This window comes from Megalobrama amblycephala, linkage group LG9, assembly GCF_018812025.1.
Source record: "Megalobrama amblycephala isolate DHTTF-2021 linkage group LG9, ASM1881202v1, whole genome shotgun sequence".
NCBI lineage: Eukaryota > Metazoa > Chordata > Actinopteri > Cypriniformes > Xenocyprididae > Megalobrama > Megalobrama amblycephala.
Window position 1 is genome coordinate 37652371 of NC_063052.1, and position 22034 is coordinate 37674404.

Consider the following 22034-nt stretch of genomic DNA (forward strand, 5'->3'; position numbering starts at 1 on the left):
ACCCATCGTGGCTGCCCGAGGTTCCTGACCCGCAGTGGCTGCCCGAGGCTCCTGACCCGCCGTGGCTGTCCGAGGCTCCTGACCCGCCGTGGCTGCCCGAGGCTCCTGACCTGCCATGGTGCCTAGAGTTCCTGGACCTGCCCTGGAGACCTCCATACCCGTCTGCATATCCAGCATCACCTGCCAGTAGGTCTCCAGGGCACCCACCATCCACGGCGCGAGGACGCGCCTTCCGGGAGGGGGACATTCTGTCACATTCCCATTCATTCCGGACTCCAATTCCCATAATCCTCCCTGCCAGTCACATGCACACTCTACACCAATCACCCATTGCCACATACAGCTAAGCACATTCTCTGGACTATTTAAGACTCACTCACACACTACCTCATGGCGAGGTCTTGTTTACTCCTGCCTGTTTCCTGTTTATAATTCTCTGCCTTCTGCCTTTGGACTGTTTCTTGTTATCTGGACTGTGAACGATATCTGCCTGCCCTGATCTACTGCCTGTATCCTGACCACAATTCTGCCTGCTCTCTGCCATACCTGTTTGCCCCTGCCTAGACCCTGCCTGTACGACCACGCTAACTTTAAATGAAGCTTGCAAATGGATCTCTGCCTGAGTCCCGTCTCGTTACAGATGCCTTTGCCTCTTCTCAATTTGCTATTTCTTTTGAATTATTTTCTTCTGATATGGGCCTCGAAGAGTTAACCTCCTATTTTAATTCCACCTGTGTTAATATTTTGGATTCTATTGCTCCTTCCAAATTGAAATACCCAAAATTGAGAAACCAGCCTTGGCTAAACAGTGAAACTAAAGCATTAAGACAAAAATGCAGGCAGGCAGAGAGAAAATGGAAACAAAATAAATTGTAAGTATCTTATGAAATCTTGAGAGACTGTTTGAAGTCTTATCAGCAATCTGTTAAGATTGCTAGATCATCATTTTTTTCCAATCTGACTTCTAGCAATGCTGGTAGACCTAAAATCTTATTTAGTACTATTAACAAGATTCTAAATCCTGCTACTATCACATTCCCTGAGGCATCTCCTGCAGATTGCAATGACTTTTTTAGTTTTTTTTATTACAAAGATTCAAAATATTCACTCTAACATTTCAAATGAAGTTGAAGTTCGAGTGAAGTTAAAAGTTGGATGGCAGAAAACGTTCTTCAGTTAAACGATTCAAAGACTGAAGTGTTAGTTTTTGGATGTCCGGATTCAGCCAATATCCTCTCAAAAACGTTGCGTCCTATAACTAACACTGTAGGTACTTACGCAAGAAATCATCATTTTTCCAGCTCAGGATGATTGCCAAAATTAAACCTTTTCTTTCATTCAGGGACTTAAGGTCATGTTTGTCTTGCCTGCAGCTGGACCAAAATGATTCGGCCAGATTTTTAACAGGGACAATATATGATATGATTCTCCTATCATCAGACCAATAGGCCTTTAAGGTCATTAAACACATTGTTGCTGTCAGTACCCAAAACACGTTTAAAGCTTAAGGGGGATTGTGCGTTTTCGGTGGCAGCACCCCAGTTGTGGAATAACTTGCCTTTTAGCTTGAGATCGGCCACTTCAGTACAGGTTTTTAAATCTTCACTTAAGACACATCTTTTTAAAAAGGCTTATGGACTGGAGTAACTACTGTATTCAGTTTTGTGTGTGTGTGTGTGTGTGAGAGAGAATTTAACGTTGTATACTGTTTGTGATAGCATAATTTTATTTCTCTGTGCAGCACTTTGGTCTGTCGGTATTAAATGTGCTATATAAATAAATTAAATTGAAACTGAGGAAAAAAGACACTGTATTTCACAGTATAAATTATGACCAATGATTTGCTCCTTGTAATATTGAGTGTTTATTTGGTCACTGAGGTTTAAATGAAACATCCAAAGTCAGATTTTGGGTTACTTACTATTAATATTTAACACTAAATCATTTTAAAGTACAGAGCACATGTTTTATGCATATTTGGTAACACTTTAGTATAGGGCACATGTATTCACTATTAATTATGACTTTCCCTCAATAAACTCCTTATTTACTGCTTTTTAATATTTAGAAAGGTAGTTGTTAAGTTTAGGTATTGGGTAGGATTAAGAATGTAGAATAATGTCATGCAGAATAAGGCATTAATATGTGCTTAATAATTACTAATAAACAACCAATATTCTAATAATGTGCATGCTAATAAGCAACTAAGACCCTAAAATAAAGTGTTACCATATATATTTATGTAAAAATGATTTTCAGCTGCAGTTTAGCAGGTTTGTGTTCAGTCTGTCTGCAGCTCATTTACCTTCTGTTTCTTTCACCTTTCTGTCATGTGACAAAATGACAGAAACACTAAACTTTACTTTACAACTAATCAAATGAAATTTACAATACAATTCTGAAACCATTTTAGTGCAGTAAACAACTAAAGTAGTTGAGTATTTGACATGCTTAAACCTGATTCAGTTCAACTCATTCCAGTTCAACATAAACTCTACTAAACCAGATCACTTCCATCAGAAACCTGTTCAGCTCAATCTCTCTTATATTTCTATCATTACCTGTGAGGATCAGATGTGTCCACAAGACTCTTTGAACGGATCAATAAATATTCTGTTGTTTAAAGAGGTTGATCGTTTCAGGTGTTCATATTGTTGTTGATCAAGTTACTTTCACTTTCTCTGAATCTCTCTGAACTACAGTGATGTCAGAGCTCCTCCTGTAGGCCTATAGACACATTTGTCTCTGTATTCAGTGTGTTGGTTCATGTATGTCTGTTTGTATTGGGACTGATGTTTCTATCAGGTCATGAAGAGATTTCAACAGACTTACAAAAGCATGATTGTCTGGCAACATTTGTTAAGAGTTTCCAGGACGAATTTCTAGGATCAACTTGGAAGGTCAGGTGGTTCCCGTCGAGGATCCACAGATGTAGAGCCCAAAGCTCCGGCTGCGGGTGCCAGATTGTTCTGTTCGCCTGAGAGAGGAGGTCCCATCTCAGGGGGATTGGCCATGGGGCTTTTGTGGAAAGCCAGAACAGCTCCGAGGTCCAAATCTGGCTCCTCCAGAGTGGGGCCACTAACAGAACTCTGTGCTCGTCCTCTTTGATTCGCCTGATAACCTGAGGGATCAGGGCAATCGGAGGAAAGGCATAAAGAAGGGTATTGCATATCTGCTCCCAGATTGTTCTTCCCGGGTATATGAGTCGCTCTGAGCGACCGAACCCTTGGGGATGCCCATTCCAGAAGGCGTTTCGCCAGAGCGCATAAGCGGCTGGACGAAAGACCCCCCTGGCGATTTATATAGGAGACCACTGTCATACTGTCCGACTGGACTAAGACGTGGTGATCCGTCAGATAAACCCGGAAGGCATGGAGGGCCCGTGTCACTGCCAGCATTTCGAGGCAGTTGATATGCAGGTGGCTTTCCTCGTGTGTCCACGAGCCGAAGACCGGACTGCCCTCGCACAGAGCGCCCCAACACGAGTTGGACGCGTCTGTCGAAAGTACCGTTCTTCGTGACACCGCCTTAAGGGGTACTTCAAGTGTGAACCAAGTGGGGTTCATCCAGGGTTTCAGGGCTGCCAGACAGGCCTGATTGACCTTGAGGCGCAGGCGACCGTGACGCCAAGCGTAGGGAGGTACCCGAACCTTCAACCAGTACTGCAGAGGCCGCATGCGAAGTAGGCCAAGCTGGAGAACTGGGGAGGCGGAAGCCATGAGCCCTAGCAATCTCTGGAACAGCTTCAGAGGAAGGTAGGCTTTGTTCTTGATGGAGGCCGCGAGCTGCTGAATGGCCAGAGCGCGCTCTGGCGAGACTACTGCCATCATACGGACAGAGTCGAAAACTGCGCCCAGGAACGAGATACGTTGAGTGGGAAGCAGTGAGCTCTTGGCTGGGTTGACCCTGAGACCCAGGCACTGTAAGTGGCTGAGAAGCACGGATCTGTGGTGCTCTAGTTCTGTGCGCGAGCTGGCTAGAATGAGCCAGTCGTCGAGGTAGTTTAAAACGCGTATTCCCATCTGTCTCAGAGGGGAAAGAGCTGCGTTCATGCACTTCGTAAAGTGCGAGGAGCCAGGGAGAGCCCGAAGGGGAGGACCGTATTGGTAAGCCACACCTTCGAACGCGAATCTCAAGAATCGCCTGTGATGGGGGGCTATCTGGATGTGAAAGTAAGTGTCCTTCAGATCCAGTGAACAGAACCAGTCCTCGTGGCAAATCTGCGCGAGGATCTGCTTCAGCGTCAGGACTTTGAACTTTCGCTTCATGAGGGAAAGGTTCAGTAACCTGAGGTCCAGAATGGGTCTGAGACCGCCGTCTTTCTTCGGCACCAAGAAGTAACGGCTGTAGAAGCCCGACTCGCTCTCTGGGAAGGGGACTATTTCTATAGCCCCTTTTCTCAACAGAGTTAAAATCTGGGTTCGGAGAACATGTGCGTCGTCCGCTTGCACCGAAGTCTGAATGACCCCGCCAAACCGTGGAGGTCTTTTGGCAAATTGGAGCGAGTAGCAAAGGGCTTATGACCTTCAGAATCCAGTCTGACACGCCGGGGATGGCTTTCAAAGCCTCGGCCCGAGTGGCGAGAGGGAGAATATCGGATGACGGCCCACTTAGAAGGGGGTCGAACACCGAGGTGGGTGGAAGAGGAAATTTGCTCTTGAACATGTTAGTTCCACCGAGCATGAGTGAGCATTAAGCTCGCTTTCAGTGAGCGCATATGTCCTCATGAACGTGGCTTGCAGGGGCAGGTCCGGCAAGCGACACGCAGAGAGACTGAATAAATATGCTACATCGACTGATATGCTGAATATATAAAACATAGTTCTCGCCTGAGATGGGTGAGTGTCATTATATTTCTCAAAGAACGCGGTTTGCAGGACAGAACCAGCAAGCACCGCGCTGAGAAATTCAGCAAAAACTCGGCAGAAAAACACTGTAATAACTGAAATATATATATAACGTCTCACCCGACAGGGGGAGAGCGACATGTTACATTTCTCAATGAATGCGGCTTGCGGGGCAGAACCGGCAAGCAACGTTTAGAGAAACTCTGTACAAACAGCAGAATCAGCTCCATTAATAGAGTATAAAAACGTGCTTCTCGCCCGAGTCGGGGGAGAACGTCACGTCATATTTCTCAGTCGACGCGGCATGCGGGGCGGAACCGGCGAGTGACGCGCATTGAGAAGGAAAAACACACTCATACAGATAGAAAATATATTATGAGTCTCGCCTAAGTCAGGGGAGAGCAACATGATAACTCAGATTCAGATAACTTCTGCACAAATCTGCTGTATAAACTGAATGAATATAACATGGGTGTCACTCAAGAGGAGGGAGAGCAACATGTTATATTTCATAATAAACGAGGCTCGCGGGCAGAACCGGCAAACAACGCGTAGAGAAGCAGAATATGCTCAATTAGATTAAGCATATAACATGTTTCTCACTCAGCTGGGAAGAAGTCATGTCATATTTTGAACTAACGCGGCTCGCAGGGGAGGGACCGGCGAGCGACGCACATTGAGATAAGGAGAAATACACTCAGATAGAAAATGTATCATAAGTCTCGCCTAAATCAGGGGAGAACATCACGTCAAATTCAGCTGAGAGTGAGAGCTCGCTCTCGCGCTCCCGAGTGAGAGCACACATCCTCAACGAACGCGGTTTGCGGGGGAGGACCCGGCAAATGACGCGTCCAGAGAGACGGCGTTTGAAGCAAACGCCAGCGAAAAGGTAGAAAAATAAGCTCTGTACTCATCTGACGCAAGACGGCAGGGGATGAGCTGAATGCTCTCAGATGCTGGAGGCGGCACGAGGGCGGCGCGATGAACAGCTGCTAGGGAGCGAAGATTCGCGGAGCGAGGCTCTGCATGTGCCACGACTGTGGCGCGGCATTGAGGCAACGCCGCCGCCGTGAAAACGGCGATTGTAGCTCTTTTAGAGCGGTTAGAACCGCTAGAAAGCGGCGTTAAGCCGCGGGAAATGCTCTTGAGACAGCGCCGGATGGCAGATGCTCTCTGTTGGGAGGGGGCGAGGCACGCGGGTGCTGGGCCGACGTGTGCTCGCCCACCTCCATGCGCTGAACCGTTTTGCCCCGCGGTCTTTTTTCTGGCAGGCGCGGGAGACGGGAGGGCGCGAACGGGGGGGCGCTTTCCGAGAAGAAGGCGGCCCGCGAGCGCAGAGACGTTAAACTCACGCACTCACAGTGCGGGCATGAGCCGCCGGCAAGCGCGTCATACGTGTGGCATTGAAAAATGCCGAGGCGCCGTGAAAACGGCGATTGGGAGGCTCTTATAACGGCGAGGGCCGGGCTCGTAGCGGTGAAAACCGCTGGAAAGTGCTCTGGGGCGCGGTAAAGTGACAGCGGGAAGATGCTCTCAGGGCGCGCCGGATGGCGGCAGGAGACACGCTGGGTAGCGGCCCGTTCGCGGGAGCGGGAGGCGGCGGCTCGACGACGGCGCGAAGGCGGCAGTCGGCGAGGGCGCGGGCGCTGCGAGGATCCGGCGAATCAGCTGGGTCCGCTGCGGGGCCTCTTCGACGGCGGCAGAGCTTCTTCTAAGGCGGCGAGCTTCTTTCCCGGCGAGCAGGCTTCTGCGAGGATCAGCGAAGAGAAGTTTCAGTCGTCGCTGAAGGAGAAAGGACTGATGGCCTATGGCGAAACGCTCGCTTATATAGCACATTCCCCGCCCCTTTTGGCGGGAATGTTCGCGCGCTCTCTTCCCATAGGCCGCGCAGCTGAGCCGCGCCGCCATTGGTTCAACAACTTGTCTATGAGTGAACCAATGACGGTGCAGTTACACTGCGTTATTGAAAAGGCTTCAGTAGCGGGGAAAAAGGGAGACTTTCCCCCATACGCAGTACGAGTGAAATATCGAAAGGGAACTGGAGCTTTCAGGAAAGTCACATCAGCTCTATGTTCACAGACAAAAAACAAAAAAACATTATACCCGCTGTGAAACATAGAGGAACTCATGAAAACTTTGGACTATTCTGAAGTGGCCTGAACTGAATCCATCAAACATCTGTAAAGAGCTGAAACATTTTTAGAGAAAGATCCTTCAATCCTGAGACAGCTGGAGCAGTTTATTCAGGAAGAACGAGCCAAACTTCCTGTTGAAATGAGCAGAAGTCTCACTGAGAGCCACAGAAACTGCCTGTAAACAAAATATAAGGTTAAGGGTCCATCATTTATGACCAAAACATTTTAATTTGTTTTATTATTCAAAATATTCAGTTGAATCAAAAATATGGATTAAACAACGATGGATGCCACTAAATGTGAATTTCTCCTGCAGTGTAGCAGATGTTTGTCTAGCAGGTGTTTTCCTTACTGAACCTCATATTCCCTGTTTCTTTAGTCCAGGGTTTCTCAACTCTGACCCTCGACATCCACTTTCATGCGTTTAGCTTCAAACCTAAATAAACACATCTGCCTTCATTTGTAATTCCCTAAAGTCTCCAGCAGATGCCGCCATTCTCTCACAAATGACTGCTGTTGTCATCGACTCCGTTTAGCAACATCATAAAGACATAATACGATTAAACTTTAGCTCAGGTATACAGAATATTGTGGTTATGTTGGTGGTATTATGACTATAATCGGAGTAAACAATCACAGTAAGACGTGGAGTGCTACCATTTTAATCGCATTATACAGTTTACACTGTAATTGATTTTCCTTCACTCTGACCAAAGTCAGTTCTACGCATAAATGTAAGGTTACGATGACAAACGAGCTTAAAAATAAATAAATAAACTTAAGAAAAAGTACAGATAAACTTTTCCTCCTCAAAAACAGAAAAGGCAGCAACCTTTTACAGTTCCTCTGAAGAAAACTATGAGCTTATTCTGCGTTCATGCCATAAATACCATGATTTGGAAGAGATGACGGTTTGTGACTGGAATTTATGCATTTCCATGGCAACACTATTACCGCCAAAATGAATCTGCAGTAGTCAGGTGGTACAGGTCAGAGCTCTTTAAGTTGTTTATGTTGATTATTATTGTAATGTAATGTGCTTTGAGACATGAGGTAGTTTATCACCATCTCTCTTGACGCTTTTGTTTGCTCCCTGCTGTGCGCGTTCATGTGTTTTGAAGGAGGCGTGGCTTTGAAGGGATGATGGGAACTTATGCTTTCAAAGCTAACTTGCTATTGCTAGCCTCTCCGAAAATTGCCTACCCTACCCTTAGTTTACTAGATACACTTCTACACCATTATATTGTTCATTTGATCATTTACTAATGCAAGTCTTCAGTAATTAATGCACTTTGGAATTAACAAACAAAACATGAACTGTATTTTTATTAACAAACATTATCAAATATTAATGAAGACTATAAATATTGCTGATTGTTAGTTCATGTTAGCTAATGCATTAACTAATGTTAACAAATGAAACCTTATTTATAAAGTCTTACCTGAGAATTCAGTGGGGAAATTGTCATAGGTAAATGACATATGTTTTTTTTGACTTGTTGGTAAAATATGACCCGGACTCACTCATGGTATTATGTGTGACTTTATTCCAACAGATTGTGACACTTTAGTTAACACAGACACACACTCTTCCTCATAACTAGTAACACACAGAAGAGCAGCATGTTCAGTTCAGTGACCTACATAGATCTGGTTCAAGCAGGCGTTTGACATGATGACACAGATCTGCACAGCTCCTCAAATCACACACTGGACACTGATATAAGAGCAGACAGGACTCTACAGTACAGAAAACCTCTTTCCAGCTGCTGTGGGTCAGTGAGAGAGACCTCGACTAAAGTCAACACTCGACTCACAGCGAGCCGCAGAAATGAGACGTCCGTGTCGTAATCAAACCTGCTGACAGTCAGAAAACCTGCTCTATTTTTTGTTTTGTTTTTATTTTTGTTTCTATTTTTATTTGGACAATCAAGTCTCACTTAAAAATGTATGAATGTCACTGCAAGTGTGTGTGTGTGTGTGTGTTTCTCAGGGGTTTGTGGGTCACTCACCGAAGAGCATGAAGAGGACACATATCACCAACACCGTCAAACCAACACTCTGCCACATCCTCCCCTCCTTTCCTAGAAGAAAAACAGAGAAAAACTCCTTCACATCTGTATGAGCTCTATAAGATCATCATGTTCTCAGTTCAACACTACAGCTGTGACGCCCTGCAGAAACACATCAACTGTGTCTGATATTATACTTCTGATTTCAGATATCATATGATATGCATAATCATAAAGGATCACACAGTTCTGCTCAGTTTATTTGCCTTTTGCAGAAGCTGCAACATATTATAACGTTATACAGATTTCATGTTTCATGTCTAAAATCGAGATCAACACACGATGTCTGATAATACCACAGCAATAAAACAACAAACCATTTAAATAATAAAAAATGGCACTTAATCATCCGTCACATTACACAAATCAACAATATATCATCGTATCACTGTGTTTCAGACACACTTTGACAATAGTTCAGCGATGAAAATATAAAACATTGAACTGAAACTGATCATGAACAGTGTAGTTTTATCATATCATATCATGTGATGAATCTGATTCTGCATGTGTGATATCAGTATAAAGTGTCGTCACTGACACACTAGAGGTCCGATGCTGATATGAGTCATGCAGATGAAAGTGTTTATGTTTATGATGATCAGATTTATGATCAAACTTACAGTCGTTCACTCCTCACAGTCTTCACGCCGAATCCCGCGGGGACGGAGGCCGGTAGCGCGTGTCATGGAGGGGCTCAAATATTCTCCTTATCTACATCATTGCGACATTTACAGAGAAATAGAAGAACGAGAAAACGAGCTCGAGTCAACAACACTCTCAATCTGAGATGACCCGGAAGTGCTCACGCCTGCCGTTCCGCCTCGCGGTATTGTGGGAATTGTCGTGCAAAACTAATGAAATAAACTACATTTGTCTGTAGAACCTCACTTCACTTCTTCTTCTTCTTCTTCTGGAGTTAATGGCGGTTGGCAGACCAACTTAAATGGTGCATTCCCGCCACCTACTGGATAGGAGTGTGGAGCGCATAATGGTTGGGAAGTTTGAAACAATAATTAAAAAAAAAAAAAAAAAAAAAAAAAAAAGTTACAACTGTATCCTAAATTCTATCGATCAATCTTGTTTGTTTTAAGAAAATAATTAACTCATGAAATATCCTAGACTGTTTTGAATAATTTCCTAACAGAACCTGAAGAGACAAATTATTTATACCAAAAGATCTTAAAACTTGAATTAATTTAAATCTTGCTCCTTCATATGCATCACACTCTATAAGAACATGCTCTACTGATTCTGCTTTACCACATTTATCACAATTTCCATTTTCATGTTTTCCCATTTTATACAGACCCTGATTTAATGAACAATGTCCAAGACGCATTCTTGACATTAAAACATCTTCTTTCCTGTTGCCAAATTTTCTTCTTTCTAGCCCTACTTTCTCTTGAATATGATAAAAGTGTCTACCTTTTATTCCACTATCCCACTCCTTCTGCCATTTCTTTCTTATTTCATTTGCAATTAACCCTTTTACTTCTGCTTTACTCATTGATACTTTAATGTCAATTTGTGCATGTTTCAAAGCCTGTTTAGCCAGATGGTCTGCTTCCTCATTTCCTTCCACACCCACATGTGATGGAACCCACAAGAAATGTACCATAATTCCAGATTGTCTTATTCTGAATAGACTCTGCATCACTTCCAATATCATATCTTGTCTCGCTATTGATATTCCACTTAAAAGGCTATTTAAAACTGAAAGGGAGTCTGTACAAATTACTATTCTAGTTGGCTGTACTTCTTCTATCCACTGGAGTGCTAAAAATATTGCAATTATCTCTGTAGTAAAAACAGATACATGATCTGATATTCTTTTAGATATTTTAACATTGAATAGGGGAATATAGACTGCAGATGCTGTTGTTCCAAATTCAGGATCTTTAGAGCCATCCGTATATATTTGTAATATGTTATAATATGATTGTTCAATGTATTTCTGCACTGCTATATTTGTTAACATAACTCTTTCTTCATGCTTTTCTTTATACAACTGAATGTCAACTACTGGCATAGGGAAAAACCAAGGAGGAATTGCTGAAGTTGCCACAGAAGGAGCAATATTGATGTCACTAATTCCCATATTCTGTGCCTCCTCATTAGCAGTCCATCCAAAACTTAACAGTTTTTTACACTCATATTCCCAGCAATCCTTCAGAACTTTCTTAACTGGATGACTATCCAAGTGTCCCTTTACATTAATCCAGTATCTCATCTTTAATTTGAGCCTTCGAATTTCTTGAGGCATTTCACCCATCTCTACTTGTACTGCTGTTATTGGAGAAGATCTTATTGCTCCACAACATATTCGCATAGCTTGTGATTGAATAGCCTCGATCTTTAACAGTTGTGATTTAGATGCAGAACTATACACCATACTGCCATAATCAATATTTGCTCTTATTAGAGCACAATAAATCCTTTTAAGAGATTGACGACAAGCTCCCCATTCAACTCCTGACAAACATCTCATTACATTTATTGCTTTTTTACCTTTGTCTACCAACTTCTGAATATGAACTCTAAAATTCAATTTTGAATCCATCCACATTCCCAAAAATCTGATTACTGACACCTGCTCCAATTGCTGACCATACATTTTAATATTCATTATTGGACTGATTTTTCTTTTTGTAAAACAGATCACCTGAGTTTTTGCTATAGAGAAACGGAAGCCCCATTCATTAGCCCAACTTTCTACTTTTTCAACAGCTTTCTGCATACACTTCTCCACATGTCCCACATTTCGGCCCCTTTTCCACAGCGCCCCGTCATCTGCATACAAAGACCTTCCTATCCCCATGTCTATCTGATTAAAAATATCATTAATCATTAGATTAAACAGAATAGGACTGCTAACACTTCCTTGAGGTGTTCCATTCTCTATTTGATATATCTGAGACAATTCAGACCCCACCCTAACTTGTATAGTTCTTTTAAACAAGAAATTCTTGATCCAATTATACATTCTTCCTTTTATTTCCATTCTTTCTAATTTTATTAAAAGTCCCTCTTTCCACATCATGTCGTAAGCTTTTTCAACATCGAAAAATGCTCCTACTAACACTTCCTTGTTTACTTGAGCCTTTCTAATTTCAGCTTCCAAACATATCACAGAGTCCATTGTGTTTCGCCCTTTCCGGAAACCACTTTGATATGGTGAAAAAAGTTTTTTCTTCTCAATGATATATACCAATCTGCTCATTACCATACGTTCCATAAGTTTGCAAAGGTTTGAAGTTAATGCAATGGGCCTGTAATTATTTGGTTGACTATGCTCCTTACCTGGTTTTGCGATTGGCACTATAACACCATGCTTCCAGTCAGCTGGTAACTTCCCTGACTCCCACACCTTATTAAAGAAACTTAAAATTATACTTAATGATGTCTCTGAAAGATGTTTTACCATCTCATAACAGATATCATCTCTTCCTGGTGAAGTTTGTTTAACCCCTGCAAGTGCTTTCTTCAGCTCATACAGAGTAAACTCTGAATCTAAAGTACATCCAGATGGTCTTTTTTCTTCCAATAGTTGAGGGTTCTTACTCAAGATATGTTCCCTATACCTTCTCATATCATCTGACAAATTTGAGCTACTGTGCACTTTAGTAAATGTTTCTGCTAGAACCTCCGCTTTTTCGCTGTCTGATATTACTAATTTATCATTATATACTAAGACAGGAATGTTGCTATTTCTTTGCTTTCCTCCCATTTTCCTTATCATACTCCAAACTTCATTAATTTCAATATCTTCCCCAATATTGCTGCAAAATTCCCTCCAATAATTTCTCTTAGATGTTCGTATTACTCTCCTCACTACAGCCTGTGCTTTTTTATAATTAATAAAATCATTATAATTAAATGATCTTCTTACTCTCTTAAGTGCTTTATTCCTTTTACTAATGGCCTCACTGCACTCCTCATTCCACCATGGGACGGCTTTCTTCCTCATACCAGCCTTCTTCTTACCTATTACTTCTTTAGCAGTGCTTTGAAGAACTTCACATATCTTATAATTAAAATCCTCTACATCTTCCATAAACTTATTAAATTCTGACATTCTGTTATGACATAACTCCTTAAATTTGTCCCATTTGGCTGATTTAAATTTCCACCTAGGCACTCTTTTTATCACAATTTCTACTATATCTAAACCAATTGTACTGCTGATGGGAAAATGATCACTACCAACTGTACTTTGGTTTAATACTTTCCAATCACATTTTCCAGCTAAACATTCAGAGACTATAGTCAAGTCTAACATTGAATATTTTCCTTGAGACAAATCAACTCTTGTATAGCTTCCGTCATTGATACACACTAATCTTCCCCAATCTAACATGTCTTCTACTATTAATCCATTATTATCTGTGTTTGTACTCCCCCATAATGTGCTGTGTGCATTAAAATCACCACACCACACCACTTTGTTACTTCCATTTCCTCCTATTTGTTCTAGCTTGTCCTTGCTTAACCTGTCACATGGATTATAAAAGTTAATTATTCTAATACTCTGTACACCTTCCCATATTTCCACCACTACAACCTCTTGCTCCCCATTTACCTCTACTTTCCTATACCCAATATCTTGTTTAATAAATGTTGCTACCCCACCACCATTTCCTTTATTCCTATCTCTTCTGATTGTAGCGTATCCATGAATTAAAAAATTTAATTGAGGTTTAAGCCACGTTTCTTGAACACATATAATGTCCGGACTTTTTCCTTGATTTGTTATAAATTTTTTGAATTCTTGTCCATTAGCAATTAAACTTCTTGCATTCCATTGCAATATTGTTAGCACCATTATGTACCACCACATGTTTACCTCACTTCACTAAGATATTCTGTTCTTTTTAAATCATTTTTAAATATGGTATCAATACTTGCATCAATAATATATAAGAGTTTATAATTATAAATTTATATTTATACATAATAATAAGTCTATGTTTGGCATTTAATTATTCTCTTGTCTTTGTGATAATGTTACAAAAGCTTTTTATTTCAGATAAATGCTGTACTTTTGAACTTTCTATTCATCAAATAATCCTGAAAAAAACTGTACACAACTGTTTTCAACATTGATAATAATAATAAATGTTTCTTGAGCAGCAAATCATTCATGATTTCTGAATGATCATGTGACACTGAAGACTGGAGTAATGATGCTGAAAATTCAGCTTTAAAGAGTAATTTTAAAATTGTAAAAATATTTCACAATAGGCCTCCCAGCCAGCAGAGCCATGTGGGACCCAAATGGGTTTGACCTGGGCTATCTAACTGGGACCCAGCCAGTTTTGCACCCAGTTTCCATGTAGGCCCCACATGGGTTAGCCCAGATGAACTGAACACTGCTCAGTGTGCACACTATAATTAGGTGATAACGAGCAGAATCACTGAAGGACAGAGAAACAACAAGAACTACAACTTCAGCCACAGCCTTCGATGAAATCAACTGAAGATAAAAGACATTAAATCTCTGAAGATCTGATTAAACATCTCCACAAACAGCATTACCAGCTTCACTTATCACTAACCAGACTGACTTTATTTCTGACATTCATCTACAGAAGCTCTTATTGAGAATTACCAGAGGTTTAGATGTTGATGATTTGTTGAAAATACGTTTGGTTTGATGTCACCGTGATCGAGGTCAGCACTTACTTCAGTTAGGCAGTTTGACTCTTAACTATAACTTTTAATTTTTTCTCTGGCTGTTCATTATGGCAAGAAAAACAAGAGACAATGTGGTCGGCTGCTAAATGATAAAATATAGTCATCATTTAGTGGCTTAATTCACTGATCTAATGACTGAGCTTTTTATGAGCAAAGTGTGTTTAACTTTGTGCTGGATCTTCTCTAGAATTTCAACACTAAAAATGTTTTAATCAGAAAATTTGAAAAACACATTGTTCATTAAACACTTTAAACCTCCTGCAAGATTGACTTACACAGACATCAAGAATCAGCGTATGAATCTCAACAATGGTGACATGCTTCATGCTGCAATGCATTCTGGGAGCCATGGATGAGTTTTGTATGAGGCACCCAGAATGCATTGCACCATTGAAGCATGTCACCATTGTTGAGATTCATATGCTGATTCTTGATGTCTGTGTGCGAGTAAAACTCATAGGAGCCCAAAATATGTAAATGGTGTGTTATAAGTCGCTTGATGTTCTGATTAAATTCTATTATTCTCTTGCTGTAGAATCATAACAATGAAACAGAATTAATAACATAGTACCCATATAAACCTCCCACATAATATCAATGAGTTAAGCCAATATATGATGATTACATTCTTATCATCAATCAGCATCTGATTATATTTTCTCTCGCTGTTCTCGCCATAACAAACAGACACAGCTGTCAAGAGAAAAACTAATGTTAAAAAGTCAAGAGCCTGACTAAAGCACACACTGATCGCCACAATGGTAACATCAAATCAAACTATTACTTTCAATTAAGTAATCAACATCTAAGCCTCTTCTTAATTCTTAATACGAACTTCTGTAGATGTCTGACAGAAATAAAGTCAGTCTGGTTAGTAATAAGTGAAGCTAATGTTGTTTGTGGAGTTGTTTAATCAGATCTTGAGAGATGTAATGTATTTTATCTTCAGTTGATTTCATCCAAGGCTGTGGCTGGAAGTAGTTCTTGTGTTTCTCTTTCCTTCAGTGATTATGCTTGTTAACAGCAGGTGTTTCTTCACTAATACAAAATCATTATTCAATCACTTAATTATCTCATTACCTCCAACACTGATTAAGTGTTACATTAAACAGCCTGTAGTGTGCACACTAAGCAGTGTTCATTTCATCTGGGCTAACCCATGTGGGGCCTACATGGAAACTGGGTGCAAAACTGGCTGGGTCCCAGTTAGATAGCCCAGGTCAAACCCATTTGGGCCCCACATGGCTCTGCTGGCTGGGCTATTACTGTTTTTGCTGTATTTTGGATCAAATAAATGAAGCCTTGGTGAGCAGAAGAGACTTCTTTTAAAAACATTTCAAAAACTTACTGTTCAAAAACTTTAGAAAATTAGTGTAATTCATTTGATCTAAATGATTTCTGCAGAAAAGCAGTGATTCATCGTCCAGCTCAGTTCAGTTCTTGTCTAATAGTGTCAGTGCTGACAAATCAATAACACTGCTGAATATTAAAGGTGCCCTAAAATTGAAAATTGAATTTACCTTGGCATAGTTAAATAATTAGAGTTCTGTACATGGAAATGACATACAGTGAGTCTCAAACACCATTGTTTCCTCCTTCTTATGTAAATTTGATTTGTGCAAAAGACCTTTGAATAACAGGCGAATCTCAACATAACACCGACTGTTACGTAACAGTCAGGATTATTAATGTGTACGCCCCCAAATTCATGCATATGCCTTTGTTACAATATATTCGGTTCCTGAAATATTCTGTTCCACTGGGTGGCGCTTACGCGAATATTCATGATATCCTCCTATTGTGGGCGTGTCCTTGAGAGATCGCGCAAGCCAATGGAACTGAAAATATTAGTACACGCTCCTCAAATCGCAACTGTTTAATAGATTATTTCGAAAAGGTAATAAAATATTCCTTTGGAATATAAATCTTTGGAGCTTTATTTTTGTTTAAAATATTATAATTATGAAAGGAAATTATAGTTTAGTTTTGTTTTGTTTTATTTAAAGTTTGACAAGGCAGGATATTGCAGCACAAAACCCTGAAGGCTGTTCACGAGTGTCAAGGCCCTGTTTTAATATTCACCTCAGAACTTCACATTTAGCATTGCTTCTTTTCACACATTATTTTAAATTTTTAAATGTCTTTTCAATTTGAGTTACATTCATTGAGTAATTACGTCTGTACTTGTTATAACATTTAATGTAATTAATATTTATATAGGCTACAACTGGATTTGTTGTTTTAAAAAATTGAAATAAAACTAAGAAAAGATGAAAAAATCTGCAAAAAAAAGAGTCAATTTTCAGGATAATATTTTAAAGATAATTTTGTACAATCCAAATAAGCTTTACAGATCTTTAGAAAGGATTTAACAATGTTTGTCATGTTTTTCAATTGCACATGCACCTATAGGTCAATCAAGGTCAGTTACAATAACTCAGGACACTAAAGAGACCTTTCTACTAACTCTGAAAAACACCAGAATAAAGATGCCCATGGGTCTCTGATCACCTGTGTGAACATGCCTTAGTCCTGCTGCAGGAGGCATGAGGACTGCAGATGAGAACAGAGCAATAAACTGCAATGTCTGTAATGTAAGATGTGCTACAGGGAGACAGAAGGACAGCTGATTGTCCTTCCAGTGCCAAACCACATGTAACCATAAGTCCCCCCAGACATGTTTGAGAATGTGAAATGCCTTGGTGGAAGAGTGGAGTAACATCTCACAGTAAGAGCTGCAAATCTGGTGCTGTCCATGAGGATGAGATGCTCTGTAAAGCAGCTGGTGCCACATCAGACTTTCAGATGTTCATCAAACGTCTGTGAAATTTGTTCATTTTATGTCTCAGTTGTTGAACCTTTTTATTTGTACAAATATTTACATGTTAAGAAATTTGCTGGAAAAACCAATATTGATTGTATAATAATCAAGAAATTAAGGTTGACATCGAATATTCACACCAGTCTATAGATTATTTTTATTAGGACACAGATAGCCTACATTTGTAGAGGTTTAATTATTTCAAGTTGTCAACACTATGCAGTACTGTAGTCACAGAATGACAACGAAGGAAGCAGACTAATCAAACTATTCAAAAACTTTCTAAATCCTCAAATAAAAAAAAAGCTAAACAGAAAACATATCAGTGTAAAACAAGGTTATTCGCTCATGTTTGCTCTGCTGTATCCTTGCGTTAACTGTTTATCTGAATGCCTGTCCTGTACTCAATCAGGCAAAATAGCTCTGACGATTTATCATATTACACAAACTATGCATTGTTTTGAACATGTGAACTGTTGACTAACATTGACCCACTGAGCAAATTACGTCCAGAAGACGTCTTTTTCAGGTCTTGTCTCAGGTTGAAAAGACGTCCACTGAGGGGCCAGAATGAAAGTTTTTATGACGTCTTTTTTGGACGTCTTCTGGACATCTGATATAGACGAACACGCACAATCACCAAAGGAGAAAAATCACAATTTTTAAGCCACCATCGTGGAGATGAGTGTTTGCTTTAGTTGGGCTCTTGACCCTTGCCTTATTAATATTAGAGTTTGTTTGGGCAGTTAACTGAGTCATAACAGCCAGACAAGCAAAGAGAAATGATCAGGTGCTGATTATGTTTTCACATAATCATTATTTGCCCTGAATCACTGAACTCATGAAGAGCCCATCTCTGAGTTAGATTTACATTATTGATTACAGCAGCACTGTGATTCTACAGCAGAAGATCAGCTTTTACAATATGATTCAAATGACTTCAGAAAAGGTGTGTTGAACAAAAAAAAAAGTATTTATTTTAGGCACACACAGACATCAAGAATCAGCCTGTGAATCTCAACAGTGGTGACCATCAAAAAGCATGTTGCAGTGCATGATGGGAGCCACCAATCAAAATTCATCCATGGCTCCCATCATGCATTGCTGCATGAATAAATTATGAGCTTAATTGTTTTAGTAATTTCCTTTATTCTCATATTTTATTTTGTTCTGTTTATGTGACTTTTTAGTAGCTTGTTTTCTAATGTTCAGAGTTGATCTGTTGATCACAATATGTTGCTTGTCACCGTCATTGAGATTCACAGGCTGATTCTTGATGTCTGTGTGTGCCTAAGAGAAACTTTTTTTTTTTTTGCTCAGAACAACTGTTTGTGAAATCCTTCAGATTATATTGATAAAGCTGATCTTGTGCTGTAGAATCACAGTGCTGCTGTAATCAATAATGTAAATCTAACTCAGAGATGGGCTCTTCATGAGTTCAGTGATTCAGGGCAAATAATGATTATGTGAAAACATAATCAGCACCTGATCATTTCTCTTTGCTTGTCTGGCTGTTATGACTCAGTTAACTGCCCAAACAAACTCTAATATTAATAAGGCAAGGGTCAAGAGCCCAACTAAAGCAAACACTCATCTCCACGATGGTGGCTTAAAAATTGTGATTTTTCTCCTTTGGTGATTCTGTGTGTTCGTCTATATCGGATGTCCAGAAGACGTTAAAAAAAGACGTCATAAAAACTTTCATTCTGGCCCCTCAGTGGACGTCTTTTCAACCTGAGACAAGACCTGAAAAAGACGTCTTCTGGACGTAATTTGCTCAGTGGGGATGTTCTATAACATGTAAAATGGGGAACATGAATGGAATATTCTAAAAGCAACTCATGTAAACACCTTAATCATATTATTGTCTTATTCAGAATAAGGTCAGTAATTAGATTACTGCTGTCCATGTAAACGTAGTCACTGTAATTGATTTTCTTTCACTCTGACCAAAGTCAGTTCTACGCATAAATGTAAGGTTACGATGACAAACGAGTTTAAAAATAAATAAATAAACTTAAGAAAAAGTACAGATAAACTTTTCCCCCTCAAAAACAGAAACAGCAGCCACCTTTTACAGTTCCTCCTGAAGAAAATTACGAGCTTCTGCGTTCAAGCCATAATTACCGTAATTTGGAAGAGATGACGGTTTGTGACTGGAATTTATGCGTTTCCATGGCAACACTATTACCGCCAAAATGAACCTGCAGCAGTCAGGTGGTACAAGTCAGAGCTCTTTAAAGCTGTTTATGTTGATTATTATTGTAATGTAATGTGCTTTGAGACATGAGGTAGTTTAACACCATCTCTCTTGACGCTTTTGTTTGCTCCCTGCTGTCCGCGTTCATGTGTTTTGAAGGAGGCGTGGCTTTGAAGGGATGATGGGAACTTATGCTTTCAAAGCTAACTTGCTATTGCTAGCCTCTCTGAAAATTGCCTACCCTACCCTTAATTTACTAGATACACTTCTACACCATTAGTTATTGTTCATTTGATCATTTACTAATGCAAGTCTTCATTAATTAATGCACTGTGAATTAACAAACAAAACATGAACTGTATTTTTATTAACAAACATTATCAAAGATTAATGAAGGCTATAAATATTGCTGATTGTTAGTTCATGTTAGCTAATTTAACTAATGTTAACAAATGAAACCTTATTTATAAAGTCTTACCTGAGAATTCAGTGGGGAAATTATCATAATGTAAAAATTCTTATGCAAAATATAATCCTTTTTTTTTCTTTTGGTAAAATATGACCCGGGCTCACTCTTGGTATAATGTGTGACTTTATTCCAACAGATTGTGACACTTTAGTTAACACAGACTCACACTCTTCCTCATAACTAGTAACACACAGAAGGGCAGCAGGTTCAGTTCAGTGACCTACATAGATCTGGTTCAAGCAGGCGTTTGACATGATGACACCCCACACAGCATGGGACTCCTAGGCGGATCCGCATTCAAGTCGCCAAATCCGCGTGACTGCCACATCCGTTTTGGCGCTGCCCAGAGGATCAGATCCGCATCCGGGCGGCACCATAAATTCTACTGTCAATCAGCGGATCCTGAGCGGACCCATGTCGGATCCGCGGACGCGCACGCGCCTTTACTGTAACGGTTGTATCAATTTGCAGGTCCCAAACGGACCCGCCGCGGAGGTAAGGTTTAAATCGCGGATGCGGAGCGGATGCAGCGCGGAGCCAAGGCGGGTCCGCGATCCGCCTTCGTTGCGGATCCGTCACTGCGCGCAAGTGGACTCCGATACGGGTCCGTTCGCGGCAGAGGTGGAAAGTCCAGAGGTCAGAAAGTAAAAGTCCTGCCATATTTTTTTTTCCACCCGTTGAAGCGCTGTTAAAGTTAATGAGGTAAGTAAGTGATTAATTGAGTGATGATTGAGCATTATTGAAGACACCTGATGATAACAAGCAGAATCACCAAAGGAGAAAATCACAATTTTTAAGACACCATCGTGGAGATCAGGGTTTGTTTTAGTTGGGCTCTTGACCCTTCACTTTTTACTATTAGAATTTGTTTGGACTGCTGTAACTGAGTTATAACAGCCAGACAAGCAAAGAGAAAAGATGATCAGGTGGTGTTGGTTATGTTATCACATGATCATCATTTGGTCTGAATCACTGAACTCATTTAGAGCCCAATCTCTGAGTTAGATTTACATTATTGATTACAGCAGAACTGTGATTCTACAGCAGAAGATCAGCTTTATCAATATAATCTGAGGGATTTCTTAAAAGTTGTTCTCTTCAAAAAAGAAAAATCTTTCTCTTAGGCACACACAGACATCAAGAATCAGCCTGTGAATCTCAACGACGGTGACAAGCAAATATTCTGATCAACAGATCAACTGTGAACATTAGAAAACAAGCTACTAAAAAGTCGCATAAACGGAACAAAATAAAATATGAGAATAAAGGAAATTACTAAGACAATTCAGCTCATAATTTATTCATGCTGCAATGCATGATGGGAGCCATGGATGAATTTTGATTGGTGGCTCCCAGAATGCACTGCAACATGCTTTTTGATGGTCACCACTGTTGAGATTCACAGGCTGATTCTTGATATCTGTGTGTCTACAACATGGGAGCGCATCCTATTTTTTTTTTTCTAAGAACAATTTTTGATGAAACCTTTGAATTATTTTGAAAAAAAAAAAAAAAATGAATCACAGTTCTGTAATCAATAACGTGAATCTAACGCAGAGATTAAGCTCCAAATGAGTTCAGTGATTCAGACCAAGTAATAAGCATGTGAAAACATAACCAACAAAACCAGATCACCTTTTCTTTCTGCTTGTCTGGATGTTATAACTCAGTTAAAACAGCCCAAACAAAATGTAATGTTAAAAAGTGAAGGGTCAAGAGCCCAACTAAAGCAAACCCTCATCTCCACGATGGTGGCTTAAAAATTGTGATTTTCTCCTTTGGCGATTCTGCTT

General features: G+C 40.3%; 2 protein-coding genes across 3 annotated transcripts in view; one reads left to right on the forward strand and one right to left on the reverse strand.

Moving 5' to 3' along the window:
* Positions 1-9953, reverse strand: part of LOC125276137 (E3 ubiquitin-protein ligase TRIM21-like) — a 42365-nt gene extending 32412 nt beyond the window's left edge. Inside the window, exons 1-3 of one of the 2 annotated variants that reach the window (XM_048203626.1) lie at positions 9678-9953; positions 8995-9066; positions 7-7157 (exon numbers count right to left, since the gene is read on the reverse strand). In XM_048203626.1, coding sequence (XP_048059583.1) covers positions 2889-4268 — 1380 coding nt within the window. In that variant the 5' untranslated portion in view covers positions 4269-7157; positions 8995-9066; positions 9678-9953 and the 3' untranslated portion in view covers positions 7-2888. Of the gene's footprint in view, positions 1-6; positions 7158-8994; positions 9067-9677 lie in introns of those variants that run through there. The other variant, XM_048203627.1, reaches the window with a different exon arrangement.
* Positions 1-22034, forward strand: part of LOC125276113 (E3 ubiquitin-protein ligase TRIM39-like) — a 302026-nt gene that overhangs the window by 21866 nt on the left and 258126 nt on the right. The gene's annotated exons all lie outside the window — the stretch shown is intronic.